General features: G+C 38.8%; 1 protein-coding gene across 1 annotated transcript in view; it reads left to right on the forward strand.

Annotated features, from left to right (window-relative positions):
• Nucleotides 1-20,158, forward strand: part of DNAH1 (dynein axonemal heavy chain 1) — a 163,992-nt gene extending 143,834 nt beyond the window's left edge. The window contains exons 61-78 of the mRNA XM_070933699.1: nt 116-265; nt 1,205-1,365; nt 1,506-1,731; nt 1,819-2,014; nt 4,272-4,423; nt 4,929-5,125; nt 5,547-5,691; nt 5,886-6,044; nt 7,574-7,705; nt 8,612-8,782; nt 9,126-9,305; nt 10,297-10,473; nt 10,989-11,159; nt 12,133-12,263; nt 13,320-13,464; nt 13,755-13,961; nt 14,068-14,302; nt 20,037-20,158. Coding sequence (XP_070789800.1) covers nt 116-265; nt 1,205-1,365; nt 1,506-1,731; nt 1,819-2,014; nt 4,272-4,423; nt 4,929-5,125; nt 5,547-5,691; nt 5,886-6,044; nt 7,574-7,705; nt 8,612-8,782; nt 9,126-9,305; nt 10,297-10,473; nt 10,989-11,159; nt 12,133-12,263; nt 13,320-13,464; nt 13,755-13,961; nt 14,068-14,302; nt 20,037-20,158 — 3,057 coding nt within the window. The remainder of the gene's footprint in view (nt 1-115; nt 266-1,204; nt 1,366-1,505; nt 1,732-1,818; nt 2,015-4,271; nt 4,424-4,928; nt 5,126-5,546; nt 5,692-5,885; nt 6,045-7,573; nt 7,706-8,611; nt 8,783-9,125; nt 9,306-10,296; nt 10,474-10,988; nt 11,160-12,132; nt 12,264-13,319; nt 13,465-13,754; nt 13,962-14,067; nt 14,303-20,036) is intronic.
• Nucleotides 20,159-20,758: the final 600 nt, after the last annotated feature.

The following is a 20,758-nucleotide window of genomic DNA, read 5'->3' on the forward strand; positions in this document are numbered from 1 at the left end:
CTTTCTCTCCACCTACAAACCCATTTTGATCCATGTCTTGTCCTTTCCACTTGCATATAAATCAATTCCCTGATTCCACCTCTGCTGAGTTTCTTTGTACTCTGCTGTTTTTCAGGAAAAAGACAGTGGGCTAGATACATGCAAGCTCAGTGACCGGGATTTCCTACGCAGCTTGGAGAATGCTATTCGTTTTGGGAAGCCATTTCTCTTGGAGAACGTAGGGGAAGAACTAGATCCAGCTCTTGAACCTGTGCTGTTGAAACAGGTGACACTCTCTCCCTCTCCCTCTCCCTCTCCCTCTCCCTCTCCCTCTCTCTCCCTCTCTCTCTCTCTCTCTCTCTCTCTCCCTCCCTCCCTCCCTCCCTCCCTCCCTCTTTCTCTCTCTCCTCCCTCCTGTCTCCTGTTTTATAAGGTAATCAGGAATTGGCTGTTTCTCAGCAACCACCATTGGATAAGCAGGTCTAAAGTAGTGCTAAAATTAGTATAAAACTACATTCCAGTCCCCACCCTCACATCTTTAAGGCCAGTTTGCTGGGTGTGTGCGTGTGTGCCAATCAAGGCTAGAATATTGCATATTGCAGCTGAGTTTTGTACAGTAGGGAATTCCTTATTTTTTTCACTATGTGATGTTTTTCTTCATAACAATCCTCTACCACTTGCCATTCCCCATCATTTATAACACAGAGGAAAGGAAGATGCCAGCTAATTTATGCTAATATTGCACCGAGTAGTTTGCAATGAGATAACGTATTAATGGAGTAAAATGGGATGTTCATATTGAGATGCACAAATCATCAATAATCTGCCTCTTATCAGAATAGCTGGGAACCAGGCATTCACTTTTGACTATGAATCTCCACCCCAACCACACAAATTGACTCATCCCAAATGATACTTTCCATGCAGTCTCCTCTAAATGAGTTGGACAGAGCTCACTGTGAAAATTAAGATTTTTAATATCCTAATTTTTATTATTAAAAAATTAAAGATAAAAGTAAAAAAAAATATAGAAAATAAAATTAAGAAAAATATAAAAGAATTAGTGCAGATTAAACTTCTTTATAACAGTTATAAACACATGTGTCATTCCTCCCCCATTAAGGGAGAAAATCATGATATTAAAATTAAATATTATTGCTCCTGCATCACTTTCTCTCTTTTTCATGTTTTCCTGAAATGTTTTCATGTTTCCCTGTTTATATAGACTTATAAACAGCAGGGTAGCATGGTACTGAAGCTGGGAGACACAGTGATTCCATATCATGATGATTTCAACTTGTACATCACTACCAACCTTCCTAATCCCCATTACACTCCAGAGTTATCAACAAAGCTTACCCTGATTAACTTCACCCTATCTCCCAGGTAATGTCAAATTACTCTCTCCTATATTAAATATCAAATCAAACTGTTGTGGTCATTAATGGATAACTAAAATGTGCTTTTTAAAATTTACATTGTATTCTTTGCCTGCTCTGCTTACTTGCTTGCTTACTTAATTACAGTGGCTTAGAGGACCAGTTGCTAGGTCAGGTGGTAGCTGAAGAACGGCCTGACTTAGAAGAAGCTAAGAATCAGCTGATTGTCAGCAATGCCAAGATGCAACAGGAACTGAAGGAAATTGAAGATCAAATTCTGTACCGTCTGAGCTCTTCTGAGGGAAACCCTGTGGATGACCTGGAGCTCATCAAAGTATTGGAAGCATCCAAATTAAAAGCAGGAGAAATTCAGGTGCTTATTGAGGTTTCTGTCTCAATCACTTGCTTCTTTTGACTTAAGATAAATTTGCATTTTCTTTTGTCTTTTAATCTCCTACAGGCCAAAGTAAAGGCAGCTGAACAGACCGAGAAAGATATTGATATCACTCGGCTGGAGTATGTCCCTGTGGCTGTCCGTACCCAGATCCTTTTCTTCTGTGTCTCAGACCTGTCCAATGTTGATCCCATGTACCAATATTCATTGGAGTGGTTCCTCAATATATTTCTAACAGGAATTTCAAACTCGGAGAGAGCAGGTATTTTAAATGATTTACTCGTATATAATATCTATCCTTTCCCATCCAGAACTTCTTGCTCTCTCACTGAAGATCAGCAAAGGGAGACACATTTTATATATACAGGACAGTGTAGGTCTTTGCATGGTCTGAATGACAATTTATGCAGTACATAAGAATATTCACATAAGTGCATTCAGAAAGTATTCAGAACCTCTGCACTTTGGTCAATTTTGTTGTGCTGCAGCCTGATTCTACAGTTGTTGAAATTCATTTTTTTCATTAATCTACACTCAGTACCACATAATGACAAAATGAAAACAGAATTTTAGAAATGTCTGTAAATTTATTAAAAAGAAAAAAACTGAAATATCACATTGGCATAAGTATTCAGGCCCTTTGCAACAATATGTGAAATTTAGCTCTGGCGCCTCCTATTTCTCTTGATCGTTGCTGACATGTTTCTGTACCTTGATTGGAGTCCTCCTGTGGTAAATTAAATTGATTGGACATGATTTGGAAAAGCACACACCTCTCTATTGAAGGCCTCACAGCTGAAAATGCATATTGTAGCAGAGCAAAAGCCATGAAGACAAAGGAACTGCCTGCACAGCTCAGAGACAGGATTATTGCAAGGCACAGATCTGAGGAAGGCTACAATAAAATTTCTGCTGCACTGAAGATTCCTAAATGCACAGTGGCCTCCATAATTCTCAAATGGAAAAAGTTTGGCACAACCAGGACTCTTCCAAGAGCTGGTCGCCTGGTCAAACTGATCAGGGAAGAAGGGCCTTAGTAAGAGAGGTGACCAAGAACCCGATGGTCACTCTGACTGAGCTTCAGAAATTCTGTGTGGCAATGAGACAGAGTTCCAGAAGAGCAACCATCACTGCAGTCCTCCATTGATCTGGGCTTTATGGCAGAATGGGTAGATGAAATCCTCTCCTCAGTGCAAAACACATGAAAGCCCACTTGGAGTTTGCAAAAAAAGCCCCTTAAAGGACTCTCAGACTGTGAGGAACAAGATTCTCTGGTCTGATGATGCCAAGATTGAACTGTTTGGCCTTAATTCTAAATGTTATGTCTGGATGAAACCGAACACCGCTCATCACTTGCCCAATACCATCCCAACAGTGAAGCTTGGTGGTGGCAGCATCCTGCTGTGGGGGGCTGGGAGTCTGATCAGGGTTGAGGGAAAGCTGAATGGAGCAAAGTACAGGGATATCTTCAATGAAAACCTGTTCCACAGAGCTCAGGACCTCAACTGGGCTGAAGGTTCACTTTCCAACATGACAACGAAGTACACAGCCAACGTCCTAGAGTGGCCCAGCCAGAGCCCTGACTTGAACCCTATTGAAAATCTCTGGAGGGACCTGAAAATGGTTGTCCACTGATGGCTGCCATCCAGCCTGACTGAGCTTGAGACGCTTTGCAAGGAAGAATGGCAGAAAATCCCCTAATCCAGGTGTGCAGAACTTGTTGCGTCATACGCAAAAAGACTAGAGACTGTAACTGTTGTCAAAGATGCTTCAACAAAGTATTGAGTGAAGAGTCTGAATACATATGCCAATGTGATATTTCGATTTTTTCTTTTTAATAAATTTACAGACATTTCTAAAATTCTGTTTTCACTTTGCCATTACGAGGTACTGAGACTAATGAGAAAAAAAATTAATTTCGACAACTGTAGAATCAGACTGCAGCATAACAAAATTGACAAAAGTGAAGGGGTTCTGAATACCTTCTGAATGCGCTATATGTCTGTTCGCTCTTCTGCCTCCATTGAAATATTACAAATATTAAGGTATCAGAAGCAATGGTGATGGCAGCATTGTCTGCAAAATGTGTACTGTGTCAACATGGGTGTTTACGGTGTATGTTCACATGCTATTTTTTGTCCTCACTATTCTAAAAGCTACTCCTATGACATTGGTGGGATTCAGCCAGTTCGCACCACTTCAGTTGTTAACTTGCTGAGCAGTTTGGAAAACTGATTGTTGGAAGAAATCATTAGGGCAGAGAACCGGTTGTTAAATTACTTGAATCCCACCACTGCCCTATGATTAAAATTCCAGATGAATGGATTCTTTTAAAAAGTTTGGCATCTTCAGCAGTATGAGCTTTTCTCACAAAGAGTTTTTGAATGACCATAAGAATGAGGCAAAATTTCAAAGAACACTGTTGCTTGCATTGACCTTTTTTGGATAATAATCTCTCTTAAGGCTTTCCTTTAAGTCTGCATCATTTTCAGCATTCTTTTGTGAATTACTGCTTTCAGATACGTTGAAGAAGCGGATTGCAAATATCAATAAGTACCTCACCTTTAGCCTTTATAGCAATGTTTGTCGCAGCCTCTTTGAGAAACACAAGCTCATGTTTGCATTCCTGGTGTGCATCCGGATCATGATGAATGAAGGCAAAATAGACATGGTAAGAATAGTGACATCTTCTGTTAAGGGCTTATATATGGCTGTAAAATGCATCTGAACAAAAGAACAGCAGTCTAAGATATTTAACATATGAAAAAACATCAGTTGATATAAATAGTAAATCAGATTATAAACTGGAACCTTCTGGAAGAATATTAGTGAGAAAATAAGACAGATCTCCTTCACAAATGGCATTCTGAGCTTGAGCCCAGCTACCAAGAATTAAGTCTTTAATAGAATTGCAGGCTAGAATAGAAGGAATGTGTATATGCATTAATAACTGATCAAGAAATAATAGTTTCTACTAATCATACAGAGTATAATGTGCTCTATAAAAAGTTTTCTAAACCTTTAGATTTATAGGATCAAGAAGAGAACATCTCCATATAATTTATACACAGAGGTGAATGCAAAGACCAAATATGAGTATAATAAATAATTGTCACTCATGACAAACATTCACACACAAACAAAACTCTATATCTTTTTCTAATTTCAACACACAGGAGGAATGGCGTTACCTTATATCTGGTGGCACTATCAAGATCATGCGAGATAATCCAGCTCCTGCCTGGCTATATGAAAGAGCATGGAATGATATCCTGGCGTTAACCAACTTGCACAATTTCTCCACATTTGCAGATGACTTTGTGGCAAACCTGTCTGGGTTTCGCACAATTTTTGACAGTGCTGAACCTCACAGGTAGTTTTACTTTCAATCTCCAGATTTGTTATATTTGCTAGTCACACGGTCATTTAACTAAGGTACCATTTGAGTCAAGTATGAGTTCTCTTGACTTCAAAGACATGTCTATGGATTTTTCTGACAACAGTATGAATGTGTTTTGTTACCATGTCTTCCAGAGTAGAATTTCAATTTTCCAATCTAATATACAATGTGAGATTCTCTGATAGTCCCTTAATCAGGTCTGATCCTGCTAAACCTTCTGAGATCAGCCATAGTAGGCTAGCACATAGCTGCATATGCAGTGGTTACTCTTAATTAAAACCCATTTTTGATAGCAATTATGCTCAGAGAAGTACTTGAGAAATGTCATCCAATTGTCAACCCTTGTCTTTAGTCTTAAGTCTAGACCTAATGTAACCCCTTCTATTTTTTGCAGGGAGCCTCTGCCAGGCATATGGGACAGCCAGCTGGATTCTTTTCAAAAGCTGTTAGTCCTGCGCTGTCTGCGTGGGGACAAAGTCACCAATGCGATGCAGGACTTTGTGGCTGCTAACTTGGGCCAGAGCTTTATTGAACCACAGGTAGCTAACGGTGCTTAATCATATACGCAGAGGCTGAGCAGTAGAGGTGACCGAAATTTTGGTTGACAAGACCTCCTGTTCTGGTCCTGTGTTTCTCTTTCCTTGCCCAGCCTTAGTCCTCCCAATAGATGAAAGCATTGGAAGAAGTTCTAGGCAACAGCAAACAAATCACTCTTTTTTTATATATATTTCAGACTGCAAACCTTTCGGTGGTCTTTAAAGAGTCTACTTCTACCACCCCGTTGATATTCGTCCTCTCTCCAGGCACAGACCCAGCTGCTGATCTTTATAAATTTGCTGAAGAAATGAAGTTTTCCAAGAAACTCTCAGCAATTTCTCTTGGACAGGGACAAGTAAGAGCTCACACAGAAGTGCTTACCCTTTCAAGCAAATTTACAGGTCCAGACCATGTTATGTTCATCCTCTGAAAGGCTATATACTGTAAAGTATACTCCTGCCACAATCATGTTACTAACTGGCATATAAGCTACAGGCATGCTCAGAGGCACCAGTGATTCTTTGGGTGTCAAAGAGACTCTGAGCCAAGTGATACTTGAACCCATTTCTTTCTCCAGCATTCAAGAGCACTATGTACTGACATTTTACAGATAGTCCTCGACTTATGACCACAATTGAGCCCAACATTTCTGTTGTTAAGTGAGACAGTTGTTAAGTGAATTTTGTCCCATTTCACCAACTTTTTGACACAGTTGTCAAGTGAATCGTTGCAAGTGTTAAGTTATTCACACAATTGTTAAATGAATCTGGCTTCCCCATTTACTTTGCTTGTCAGAAGGTCTCAAAAGAGGATAGCAATAGCAATAGCACTTAGACTTATATGCCGCTTCATAGTGCTTTTACAGCCCTCTCTAAGCGGTTTTACAGAGTCAACATATTGCCCCCAACAATCTGGGTCCTCATTTTATTGATCTCGGAAGGATGGAAGGCTGAGTCAACTTTGAGCTGGTGAAATTCGATCTGCTGAACGGCAGCTAGCAGTCAGCTGAAGTATCCCTGCAGTGCTGCACTCTAATCACTGCGCCACCTTGGCATCACATGACCTGGGACACTGCAAATGTCATAAATATGTGTCAATTGCCAAGCGTGAATTTTAATCACATGACCATGGGGATGCTGCAACAGTCATAAGTGTGAAAAACAGTCACAAGGCACTTTCTTCAGTGCCGCTGTAACCTTGAACACTCACTAAATGAACTGTCATAAGTCGAGGACCACCTGTACTTTTGCTGTAGTTCAGGCCAGTTTCATACATTCTCCAAAAATAGCTTACGATATTGATGTATAACTAAGCATTCTCTGATACCACAGCTTAATTTAGAATAAGAGGACAGTTTGTTATTATTATTCTGAAGCGATTAGGCATCAAAAATCTTATAAAATACCACACTGTCTACTGGTAGGTTTCAGTTCTATTTAGTGCCTGGACTAAAACTATTTTAGTTTTCTTTAGCCAACACTTCATGCCTTTTTTTTCCTTTCTAATTACTGCAGCCGCACTAAATCTTTGAAAGCTAAGAAGCCCCTCTTGTTGAATTCTCTACTCCTAATCATAAATTTGGAGAATAAGCTTGCCCCTCGAATTGTACCTGATGATATAATATTCCACGTCATTTATTTTTTAAAATTCTTTTTATGTTTATATTAATTAAATCAGTAAAAAGCCGAAGGGTAAAAATAAACTATACTTAAAATTGTAAAGAAAGGCGGGGGGGGGGACCAAAAAGGAAGGTAACTTTGCAAACCATTGACTAGTTGGGACCATGCGCTTATTCTTCCAATGTTGAAGGAGTGAGTCACGATGTGTAAGGCACAGGGAAGCCATGTGCTTTGTTCAGATGTCAGTTTCTATGTCGTTATTTAGGGACCACGAGCAGAAGCCATGATGCGCAGTGCTATGGAGCGTGGGAAGTGGGTCTTCTTTCAAAATTGCCACTTGGCTCCAAGCTGGATGCCTTCTTTGGAGAGACTCATTGAAGGCATTAACCCTGATAAGGTGAGATGCATATGGAATTAAACCGTCTCTCTTTAATAATTTAGGAGAGAAGCAACTTAAAACTAAGGAGAAATTTCCTGACAGTTAGAACAATTAATCAGTGGAACAACTTGCCTACGGAAGTTTTTAAGAAGATATTGAATAACCATTTCTCTGTAGTGGTGTAGGGTTTCCTGCCTGGGCAGGGGGTTAGACTAGAAGACCTCCAAGGTCCCTTCCAACTCATTTATTCAATGAATTTAGCACTGAAAATAAATTTCCTCTCATTTGGGAAGATTGTGCCCACCACGTCTAGGCTGTAGGGGTGGGCTGCAAATACTTGTGCTGTGCTCCCTGCTGTCCTCCCCCAGACTTTAATTTGATGGCAAAATTTGTGACAGCTTTTTTGCAGGGATAAGAGAAATTTGACAATTTAAACAGACATTATTACCGAGAAAGAAACAGAAATCTCTACTCCATTATCTCTTGCATTTGCCTAGTGTAGAAAGATTGCTTATTGCTGAACTAGGCATAGAAACTCTGATTTTACATTTCTTGCACCTAGAATGAAAACCGTTTTCTTCCAAAGGTTGGACAGTGTTAGTAAATATTCAATTCTTCTTCAATCATTGGTTGCTAACTCAGTGTATATTTTCGGTAAGAAAATGAAATATATCCAGACCTATCCCTAGAAGGATAGGAAAACTATCTCAATCTTTTTTTTTTTTTTTAGATCTTTCCATGCTTTCTAAAATGGGATAAATTATTTAGGATAAATATCTTATTTTATTCCCCGCCAAAGAGAAGCGTATGTCTATTCAACAAGAACTTTTCTGATAAGAGAGAAACTGGATTCCAGTAGAAAAATTACTTTCTAAAAGCTTGGCTTCAGATTACTGATGTCCTGCATCCATTTTTCTGGTTCAGGTACACCGAGATTTCCGACTTTGGCTGACCAGTTTGCCAAGTAACAAGTTTCCAGTGTCCATCCTCCAGAATGGATCCAAGATGACCATTGAGCCCCCTCGAGGAGTTAAAGCTAACCTGCTGAAGTCTTATAGTAGCCTGAGCAATGACTTCTTGAACTCCTGCATCAAAGTAAGGAATCCTACCCTTCCCTACCCCTAGACTCCTCTTCCCCCTCCCCAAAAAAACCCCAAAGTTTGACAACTTTGGTTTGTCCAGAACAGGTTCAGTCTTCTTTACATCTGCTATTGTGGAAGTAATACATAGGATACAGAGGAATTCTTGGTCCTGTTCTCATTTGAACCATTCATTATTATTTCCCTATTTCTCCTTTGTCAATAGTTTGTCCTCATGGAAGTATATTCCTTTGGACATTTACCCTTTCATTCTACAAAGTCTGAAATAGGAACTAAAAAACCCCAACAGACACACTCACATGCATGCACCATAACATTTTAGATGTTGTGTTTTGCAGGTTACTGAATTCAAATCCTTGCTCCTTTCTCTTTGCCTGTTCCATGGCAATGCACTAGAAAGGAGAAAGTTTGGGCCACTGGGTTTCAATATTCCGTATGAATTCACCGATGGAGATCTACGCATTTGCATCAGCCAGCTGAAAATGTTTCTGGATGAATATGAAGAAATCCCTTACAAGGTAGGCTTCCTAGGCTTGCAAAGGGTGAAATGAAGCATAAGCATGAGAATTTACGAAGCGAGAGGTTTGTCCTATTTCTGAATCCAGCTCGATCTTTTGCTGAAATGTAACTTGTTTAGCTATATATTATTTTTTATTTATCTTACTTAAAATGTTTGGTTTGTAGCACTTCGAGCTAATAAAATCAAGAAATGATTCAATAAAATTGTATACGGAATGCAGATGCTATTCCCTACCTAATGGAATAATGCTTTTCTTTCTACCTCAAAAGATAGCAAAAATGATTAAATGGTGCCTCAGTGAATTTGTAAAAAATAAACAAATAAATAAAATAGTGCAATAAAATGGATAGCTTGGGGAAATTAAGAAAAGTAGCATTTTTTAAAAAACTTCTGCCAATATTGCAACCATTGTACTAAGGAAGTACCACAGATAGCCTTAGCAGAGATTAGAGAACCAGACCTTGGAAAATGCAAGAACTCTTTAATTTAGAGTTGGTTGCTTTGAAATGGCTATAATTATAATTATGAATGCTATAAAGTCAGGCTAATAGCTGCTAAAACCATTTCTGAAAAGAACAAATAATCTTTGCTTAATAACATGATGGAGGTACAGTAGTGTTTGAGATATTTGGTTGTGATTTGAGGAAATCGACCAGGCGGTGCAAGAGACTTCTGGGTTTTCAACTGGAATTCGGCATTGTGGGAATCTGGCTGGCATATTTTTCTTTTTGGAAGAGGTCCTAGGTATAGGAAATATGCAGCAGAGTAAGTTGACCTGCACATATGTATATTATGATGCTTTAACTTTGTAAATAGTATTGGTTTTATTTCAAAATATAGAGATTCATTTGGTAAGACCTGCCTAGAAAAAAAAAAAAGGGTCTGCTGATTTGCTGTATATTGAATTTTATTGTTAACTGATGAGACTTTTGTTTGACAATATTAGCTGTAACTACAATCAATGCTTTCTGCGCTCTGATGCTTTGCAGGTTTTGAAGTACACTGCTGGTGAAATCAATTATGGAGGCAGAGTGACTGATGATTGGGACAGGCGCTGCATTATGAACATTCTGGAAGATTTCTATAATCCAAGTGTTCTAAATTCAGAGTTTTCTTACTCTGAATCTGGTATCTACAAGCAGATAAATACCTCTTATGACCTCAATGTAAGTTAAAGAAAAAAAAATAGACAAACTGACCTTGTCTAAGCCCAAATGACTAAAAAGGGTCAGATCCCAATTATACTTGAAAACTACTGAGAATCCCCTTCCATGTGGTTGCCAAGGGAATCTATATGGATGTTTGTAAAAATCCTAGGAGTCCAGCTGAATTGGAGCAAAGCTTTTTTTTACGATGCAGTAAAAATGTAGACTATGTAGACTTCTTTTAAATTTGAATTATAGACTCCAAAAACTTTTGTCTGTCAATTGGTTAAATTCCCACTATGGTATTTGGAAGCTTCTTCCAATGTATAAATTTTAATTAAAAACTAGGGTGACCAACCTAACCATGTGTCTTCATGTCATAGTCAGGTGCGCATCATGGTTCATTAGCTGTGCCTGAAATACACACTATCACACTTACTGAGCAGCTTATTTCATTTCTGTCTTGTCTATTAAAAAATATTCATCCTTGTCCTTCCATCTTGACTTGTCATCGTCCCCTCCCCCCGTCCCCCAAGGGATACATCCAGTACATCAAGACCCTTCCCCTTAATGATATGCCTGAAATCTTTGGATTGCATGACAATGCCAACATCACCTTTGCTCAGAATGAGACCTACGCACTGCTTGCTGCAATTATCCAGCTTCAGCCAAAGACTTCAGCTGCAGGAGGACAAAGCAGGGAGGAGGTTTGTAAACTTGTTTCTTACCACTCTTATGGCTGAGAAGAAAGGGCTGACAAGTAAATGGCCATACATGAGTAGTAGTGCCAGAAGCCAGAGTTTAGCAAAATGTTGCTTCCAATGACAGATAGCTGAGGTGTAAGACAGACACAGCTGTTGGACATGACTGAAGAATTGTGCAATGAAATTATTTAACATGACTTGCATAATTTTTCAGTGTTCAATATTTACTGTTTCTTTGAAATGCAGTCCCTGATCTATTGGGTTTTCTTCACAAAATACTGGTCATAGGATCCCTATACAACAGGGGTGTCAAACTAGATTTCTTCAAGGCCTGGATCAGCATTACTGTTCTCCATGGGCCTGCGGGGGGGGGGGGGGGAATGGAGAGGAGACAGGACAGACACCTCCTGCAGCACTCTGCCGGCCAAAACGGGGCCCCGCATTGCCCCCTCTGCCCCATTTTTGGCCTGAACTGCCTCCTGCAGCACTATACTGGCCAAAATGAGGGGTGGGAGGGCCGCACACACACACACACACACACACACACACACACACGCCTCATTTTCACCCTCCATGGCCTCCTGCAGCACTCTGCCAGCCGAAAACGGGCCCCGCGGGGGGGGGGGGCGCACATGGCCCATTTTAGCCAACAGAGGCACCGCAGGCTGGTCCTTTGATATCCCAGGCAGGCCCCACGGGCCGGATTTAGGCACTCCTGCTATACAAGGACCTATACAAATTCTAGGTTAAGAATTTAAGAACCTATACACATTCTAGGTTCAAATTTTAGAAATCAATTCATTGTTACTGAAGGAGGAAACAGAGGAATAGGTTACATGACTCTAAAGCCCAGTTGCAATTCTGAATGTAATCTAGATAATCTCATTTCCTTTTGAGGAAAACTGTTCCTGTCATCCTGACATCCAACACTGAGATTCCTCTGACATTTTCTGCCACAATTTTGTCTTTTGTCTAGATTGTAGAGGAGACCTCAAATGACATATTGCAGAAAGTACCTCAGCCCATTGACTTGCATGAAGTGTTGTTGAAATATCCTGTGTTGTATGAGGAATCTATGAACACTGTTCTGACACAAGAGGTGATCAGGTACAGTCCATGCATTCATTGAGCTTTCTGCATTTTGATAAAATTGTCAATTAAAACTACTAGAGGAATCATAGAATTATAGGGTTGGAAAGGGCTTCAAAGGACTTCTAGTCCAACCCACTACCCAAGGCAAGAATCCTTATATCATCCTGGATAAATGGTTGTCCAATCTTTTCTTGAAAACTTCCAGTGATGGAGCACACATAACTCCAGGAGGCAAGCTGTTCCATTAATTAACTATTCTTACTGTCAGAAAATCCCTCCTTATTTCTAGGTTGAATCTCCCTCATCAGAACCTGGAAATAAGGTGTAGATATCAGAGACAGGAAAATGGGTACAATAGCTCTGTAGGCACTTAATGAGATAAGAACGCGGTCTTCACACCATTTCTGACTGCTGTCTGCAGGCTTTCTCCACTTTCCTCAGAATGAAAAAAGCATGGTTCCACCTTTCGAGTGTCCAGGCATATGGAAAAGTAGTAGAGCTGCTGTTGCCATCCCTGATGCTCCCCCTGGTTCCCATGCCATGGAACTCGATACTCAAGAAAGAAAAAATCCCTTCTGTTGCCTATACAAAATATTCACTCAGTGGTTATCTGAGACAGTAGAAAAACAGTGATGATAGTGAAAATTGCAGTATAAGTTGGAACAATTTCCACAATCAGACTATTTTTATGAATTGATCCATTGTATGGAGGGAATATTTTCTGTAGCCATAATCAACAGTCTGATCTGAGACCCGATATTCCCCATAATGTATAACTCTTACGAAGCACCACAGTATTGTAGTTAATTGATACTGAACCTATAGATTGAAACTTGTTTTCTATCCCTTTGTCATCTCTGGACAGTTGCATATCTTTGCAACTGAATGCTGTCAGATCTTATTGTGTGTCCTGATATATAAAGACCTACATGTAGCTCTGATTCAGTGACAGTTATGCAAAAGTTCGGAGAATCTTAAAAGAATGTGAAAATGCATAGAATTTCAATGAAATACATTAGGAGTTAACATTAATAGATTAATTTGCTTTGAAATTTTTTTGCTGTTGAACAGATACAATCGTTTGCTACAAGTAATTGCACAAAGTCTAAAAGACCTGCTCAAAGCTCTTAAAGGCTTAGTAGTAATGTCTTCCCAGCTGGAATTGATGTCCAACAGCCTGTACAACAACACTGTCCCAGAGATGTGGAAGAATAAGGTAAATACTAAGCAGTGTTTTCATAGGTACAGCAATTTCTGTATTCATGAAGTCATCCTATAAAAATGTTCTCATTCCAGTCTCCAGCTGTGGTGGCTGATCGGATACTTTAAAGGAGCACAAAATCAAACTATTTATCATGCACAAACCAAGGCAGAACAATTTTGATAAAAGTCGCTTCAAGAGTTATTTTTATTGCTTGTCTCATAAACGCAAATGTTCAACTATTGAGAGAGAAACACACTTGCTTAAAGGTCAATTTATTGAAAAAGTGCTTTGCATTGCCATAGGCATATCCGTCTCTGAAGCCCTTGGCCTCCTGGGTGAACGACCTGCTTCTTCGCATTGACTTCTTGCATAAATGGATTGCGAAAGGAATACCACCAGTTTTCTGGATAAGCGGCTTCTTCTTCCCACAAGCTTTTTTAACAGGAACATTACAGAACTTCGCTAGAAAGTCCGTGATATCTATAGACACCATCTCTTTTGACTTCAAGGTCAGTGAAGCCATCAAAAACCACCCAAAGAACCTATTCACATATCGCTCAAAATGCAGGTGTTAAAAATATAAACTACAAGTGCTTTTTTATCTTCCCAATTCAGGTACTGACGGAGTCTGCAAGTGAACTAACTGAGCGTCCTGATGTGGGATGTTACATCCATGGCTTATTTCTAGAAGGGGCTCGATGGGACCCTACGTTCTTTGAGCTAATGGAATCCAAGCCTAAGGAACTATACACAGAGATGGCTGTCCTTTGGTTAGTTCCTATCCCCAACCGCAAGTCTCCGACCACAGGGATGTATCTGTGTCCCATTTACAAGACACTCACTCGGGCAGGTAAGCATCTTCTTTGCTTCAGAGGCGCAAGGCATGCAGTCTGCTAGTGTGCCCAAGAAGATAGGGTTTTAAAAAGGGCTCTTTTTTGCCTGAGTGAAGGGAGCAAAATGGGAGTCATAAGCCTCGCACATTCCAAAGCTTCATCGGGTATATTTTTAGACATATTTCTAATTAGTTTATGATACGAGAGAAAGAGACTTACTCATATGAAAAACTGTGTTAGGATACAGAATAGGCCAACGTGCAATTGTAATTATCCTCCTCCTCTCTAGCAGGAAGAAAACATCAAAACAAGCAAGGAACAGGTCTGTCTGTTGAAAAGATAGCACAGGGACTGTCTGGCTCAGCATTTGAGCTGATATATCAAGCAAACATTTCTGTCGCAAATGAAGCACTTAGCAGAGTTATGGTATTAAAAATAGCCACCTCTAACTAGGCAATTAACATATCTCAACATTTACCCTCTCTTGCTCTCGCTCTCTCTCCTGCACACATACAACTTTGCAGTTGCTTGGTGATCTATATTTATTCTGAGTTGATTTATTTCTGTGAAATTTCTAAGAAAAACATGCTAGATATTAGTCACTTACCAAGAAGATTCCTTAGGGTTTGATGTGAAGGAGACAATTTAAGTACAAATTAAATTCTGCTGCCCAAGAATGTAGGGAATCCCGTGGCTAAAAGGTCAGTACTGTGTTAGCTCTCCTCATACTTCTTTCAGTTTTTATTCATAGCCAAGCTTTGAAGAGACTTTCAAGTAAGCCATAGAACAAAGAAGTATGAAGAGATACTTTACTTATTCCCAAATGGTAGATTTGAATTAATATTAGTCTGAAGAGAGTACAGCCTTCAATGCTTTCTTTGCACCATTCTGGAAGGAACCTTCATGTTAAATTATCTGTGTTCTGTTCATTACTTAGGGTTTGGAGGCATCCAAATATTGGAGATACATAAGCTAAGGTTCCCATAGGATGGAAATGGCCAATTGACCCTAATGAAGCAGCTTGCTTTCCATAGACAGGAAACGTAATATTAAATGTGAAAGCTTAGACGTGATGTATTTATAAACATTGCTGTGGACCTCGTTATTGTTCCAGAGGAGAATGCAATGATCCAAGAGGGCTTGGGCAGCTTTTGGCTTTCTTATGGTGTGCAGGCCTTGAGCCCTTTGGCTAAGGTGGTACTTCAGAAGGTCGTGCTAGAGACCAGGATTTCTAGGCTTGTTTCACAAAAGATGTCTGAGTGGGCGTGGTTCAGCAGGTTCTATGAACTAGATCATTGTGTTGTCATAATATGGCTTGTTGAAGCATAGCAAGGTATGCAAACCTAATACTTGTTTCTCTTAGTCCAGGTTTAGGATTTATTTATTTTTTATATAAATTTTATTTATTTAAAAATACAAACAAAACAAGTAACAACAAAACATACAACAGGTAGACAAAAATTCAATATACATCTTATCAAAGTTGTTGCAACTGTAATCTATGCTCTTATTTGTGCTTTTGACTCCTCCGCGTTTTGGTCTATTCTCTTAAATCTATCTTTGTGGTTCATTGTTAACCTGCATTAGTGGTTTGTGTTTCTATCCCTATATTAGGTCGTTCCAGTCACTTCCTAATCTTTTTTCCTTTTCTATCTTCTAACCAAATGTACCACTTCTCCCATACTAAATAATAGTCATGTTCCTCTGTTTCTTGTAATTCCTTTGTGAGTCTGTCCATTTCTGCACATTCCATGATTTTACTAATTACTCTATCTTCTGTTGGTATGTCATTACTCTTCCAATTTTGTGCAAAAATTATTCGTACTGCTGTTATTATATGAATGATTAAATACTTTATTTCCTTTTTGTATTGTCCATTTATTATACCTAATAGAAAGGTTTCTGGCTTCATTTCTATTCTTTGTTGTGCTATTTCTTCTATTTGTGTTCTAATCATTTGCCAGTATTGTTTTGCCTTTGGGCAGGTCCACCACATGTGATAGTAGGTTCCTTTATGTAGTCTGCATTTCCAGCATGTTGGGGAGGTGTTGGGGAACATTCTTGCCAGTCTGGCCAGTGGGAGATGCCACCTATAAAACATTTTGTGCAGATTTTCTTTATAGGGTACAGACATTGTTAATTTGTAATTTATTGTCCATAATTTTTCCCATTTGTCCAATTCAATATTATAGCCAAAATTCTTTGCCCAAATTATCATGTTTTCTTTGACCACCTCTTCTAATTTATACCCTCATAAATAATTATAAACTTTTTTTATCAATTTGTCCTGTGATCCTTGTAAAATTTTATCTAGTTCGTATTGGCCTTTCTGGAATCCAAATTGAGCCGAATCTTTCTTATACCTTGATTTTATTTGTAAGTATGGCCACCAGTCAATGTCTGTACCCATCTCCTTCAATTCTTCTCTTGTTCTTAGTTCCCCTTGGTTGTTTAGCAATTCTTTATAGGTTTTCATTTTGGTGATATCCATGGCGTTTGGGTAGATCTGAGATTCCATGGTCGATAACCATTCCGGAATTTTATTGTAGTGTTTTTTTTTAATGCCCTGCCATGTCTGATATAATGCTTGTCTAAGAATATGCCTCTGGAAATATCCATGTTGTTTATCGGTGCCCTCCCATAGAAATGCGTGCCATCCTCGTTGTAAATCGAATCCTTCTAAATTTAGTAATCTTTTATTTTTAAGTTCCATCCATTCCTTAATCCAAATCAGTGCTGATGCTTTATAGTATGTTTCCCAGTCCGGTAGTGCTAGTCTTCCTTTCTCTTGTATCTTGTGTTTTATTTTAATTCTTGCTTTCTTCCCTTGCCAGATGTAGTCAGCTATTAATTTATTGAAATCCTTAAAGAAATTCTTCCTCGGTTTTATTGGGATCACTTGAAATAAATATAGAATTCTAGGTAGGACATTCATTTTAATTGAAGCGATCTTTCCCAAAAGAGATAGTTGTAGTTTTTTCCAAATTTCTAAGTCTTTTTTAATTTGTCTTGTCAATTTGTCGTAAAGGTTTAGGACTTAATGTGTTGCATGAACCCATCCTGATGGTCTGTAATATATATTGGGTACTGTTTAGTAGTCAGAATATAACTGATTTATACCACAATCGTGTATGAAGGTTTAGGGTAGATTAAATATAGAATGCATTCCTGAAATCTATAAAAAAATCTCTGCTACTTTTTTGGAAGAGGAACTATATTGTTAGCATAACTGAGTTATTTTGAAAAATACAAAAGTATTTCCTATCAATTCAGATTTGCTCATCCTGGATTTTAAAATCCATGTTTTAATCCATAATTAAGTTTGCTCTGGCCATCCTCAAACTTTAGTATTAATAGGAAAAGGAAGAAATCTATAAAGGAGTCCTTTGGATCTAGAAAATTAAACCATATTTAGAGCCTCTGCTCTCAGACTCTGTAAATGAGTAAATTAAGACATTGTATAATTTTTTGGCAGATGCAAATGTCACATTTTGCTGGCCCAAGGTAATTCAGTCAGAGCCAGTTTGCTCAGCAGTGGAATGCACTTACCGTATTTCCCCGAAAATAAGACCCTGTCTTATATTTTTTTGAACCCCGAAATAAGCGCTTGGCTTTATTTTCAGGGAGGTCTTATTATTTTGGGGTGAATGGAGCAAGATGGGGCTCTTCTTGCCGTCTTACCTGATTTCCAGTTCTGTGTTTAAATATTTTTGGGGAGGGCTTATTTTCAGGGGGAGGCTTATTTTAGCGTATGCGCTCAAAAGCCCGATTGGGCTTATTATCAGGGGATATCTTATTTTCGGGGGGGAAAGGGTACCTTCACTACTGGTTCAGAAATGGGAGCGCACGCGTTATCTGCGCATGTGCAGAGCCTTCTGCACATGCACAGGTCAAAAATGGGACGTAATGACGTCTCAGAGGGTGGGTGGAGTCTCCCGCGCCGGCCCTACCAGTTTGTGTGAGCTGAATAGGTCCGGTTGGATTTCGCCGCTGAGTTTGCTGTGATGATTAAGGTAACAGACTAGAAATCAGGAAATTTTGAGTTTTAGTCCTACACCTTAGGCATAAAGCCAGCTGGAAGACCTTGAGCCAGCCAATCTCTCTTAGCTTCTCAGATGAGAAGTGAAACGTCTTCAAAGAAAAAAAAAAAGGAAGTCCAGTTGCCTCTTGAAAAAGCACCTTTGGGACAACCATGACCTAGATAACTGAGAATCTCCATAGATATTAGGTGGTATGATTTCCAGTCAATGTATACGTTGAAGAGATTTGACAATTGGATTTCATTCTTTGAACTGAGTAACCAAGGCAATGACCAAAGGCCATCAAGTTAGGCATTTTCTAATTTTCTTTTACATGCCTAGTCCAAAAGGTTTGCCATCACCGGTATATGGAAATGGAGGAAGCAAGAATTGTTTATAAAAGTATTTATAGTATAGTATTTCTTAACTTTTTTATTGAGCTCTGCAGAAGTGTTTGCTCTAGAAGGGAAGTAGTATGATGAAAATGTAGTGCATATTTAAATTTTGGCTTTAACCAAGTTTATTCTAGAGGCTATGGTAACAACTCTTAGCAACTCAGTCATTTGTAATTTCTAAACAACAGTATCTAGTATGATATCAATATACCAGACTATATTTTGTACAGTATAATGAAGATATTGTTTAATTTTGTTCCATTTAGTCTTTACTTTCAAGTAAATAAGATGGATACTTTCCTACGTTCCTCTTTTTTTGCTTAAACAGCAAAGTGCTTATGGATTTGAAAATGCTGAGAATTTGGTACAGCTTTAGAATACAAATCCAAAACTATTTTAGAAAATGAAGTCATCTAAATTAAGGTCTATTAATCCACGTGTTCTCTGTATTGCTTTTGTGTTCACAGAACCAATCTTTTTCATATTCTTATATTCTTTGCTACCAACATCTGATCAATCGTCAGTGTAATTGACCATTAAGGGCAGAAAATGGTAAAGCCTTTTCCTACTCTAGCCCAAATCCACAGATCCAGACTTAAGTGCATTTTATTCCTCTGTCCTGTGCACGGTATAAGCCCCCCCTGGTGGCCAGTAGGCGTATGAGAAAATGGTACCTAAATATAGTTAGGTCTTCCTATTCAGAATTGTCTTCCCTACTTGAGATAGCAGGATTGATGTGCTTTGGGGGATAGGATAGGGAATGACATCCATTTGATAAGCTCATTTGGACCAGTGATCCTATAAGCTGCCTGACTGCATTTCACTATCTAAGAATCCTGGGAAGAAAAAGCCTCTTCTGGATGCATTTAACCAGGTTCAATGGATACGCTTGTTGGTTTTTCCTTATCAGGCCACTACATTGGCACTGAGGCAGGAATGTTACCAGCTGGTTTTTTTTCTGCTGGCTTTGATAGTCTGATGTGGTTAAAAACCTTCATTTTGGAATGGGTCCATAATTCATCCTTGTAGAGGAACCACCAGAAGAAAAATGAAAGGTGGGGCTTTTTTCAAGGTAAGTAAAGAGTAATGAAAGAAGGGGATGAGTCTCAACCAGGTTCAAAGCAGGAACAACTGGGAGGTGCCTGTGAGGCCTGCTAACTATGAGTGAAAGATTCTCTGTCTTCAAGTACAGGCCTCCAAACACCAACAAGAAAAAGAAAACTTTTGAAATGTAGGATATGGGATTGTTTTTAACTAATTCTCACTTTAACATCAAAGGCAAAAGAAGCCCTCCCTATGCCACAATACAGCATTAACTTTAATATTCTCTTTGCCAGGGACACTATCAACAACAGGTCATTCAACTAATTACGTGATTGCTGTAGAAATACCTACCAGTAAATCTCAGAGGCACTGGATTAAACGGGGAGTTGCCTTGATCTGTGCCTTGGACTTCTAGGCACTAACAATAAAAGAACAGTCCAATACAACAGAAAAATTGGAAGTTGTTTACAAGCTGTTTAAGACTGGATTCATATCTTGAAGCCTGATCTGAAGGAAGCACAGAACTGACTAAAATGAGATAAATAATTACAAGGACTTAAATAAATATACATAATGTGTATCTTTTCATTTAAATTTACATTAAAATCATTTTTTTTTAAATTTCACCACTGCATGGTGCTGTTTTCTTAATATATCCCATTCAGTTCTTTTTTAATGTAGCCTATAAATTGCAATCAAGGAAAAAAACAAGTACATCCTATTACACAATTAAGGTGTATAATAATAAAAATTATGTTTGTGTTATAAGCCAATATAGATCACATAAATGATCTTACAGGACTAATTTAGTATGTTCTTGACCAAATTATTCTCAGTCTCCATAGCAGAATCCCAAAAATTACAAAATTAGATACTGCAATTAAAGAACACAAGATTGACATACAGCACTGGCATGGTGTACTGTTCTCTCAGATGTATAGAATAGCCAATGCCAAGTTCATCAGCAGTTCAAACATCACCCCTTGCCTAGTTTTGTGCTGTTAGATTTTCACAC

This window comes from Pituophis catenifer, unplaced genomic scaffold, assembly GCF_029215685.1.
Source record: "Pituophis catenifer annectens isolate HBS135680 unplaced genomic scaffold, rPitCat1.0.hap2 SCAF_2, whole genome shotgun sequence".
Taxonomy (NCBI): Eukaryota; Metazoa; Chordata; class Lepidosauria; order Squamata; family Colubridae; genus Pituophis; species Pituophis catenifer.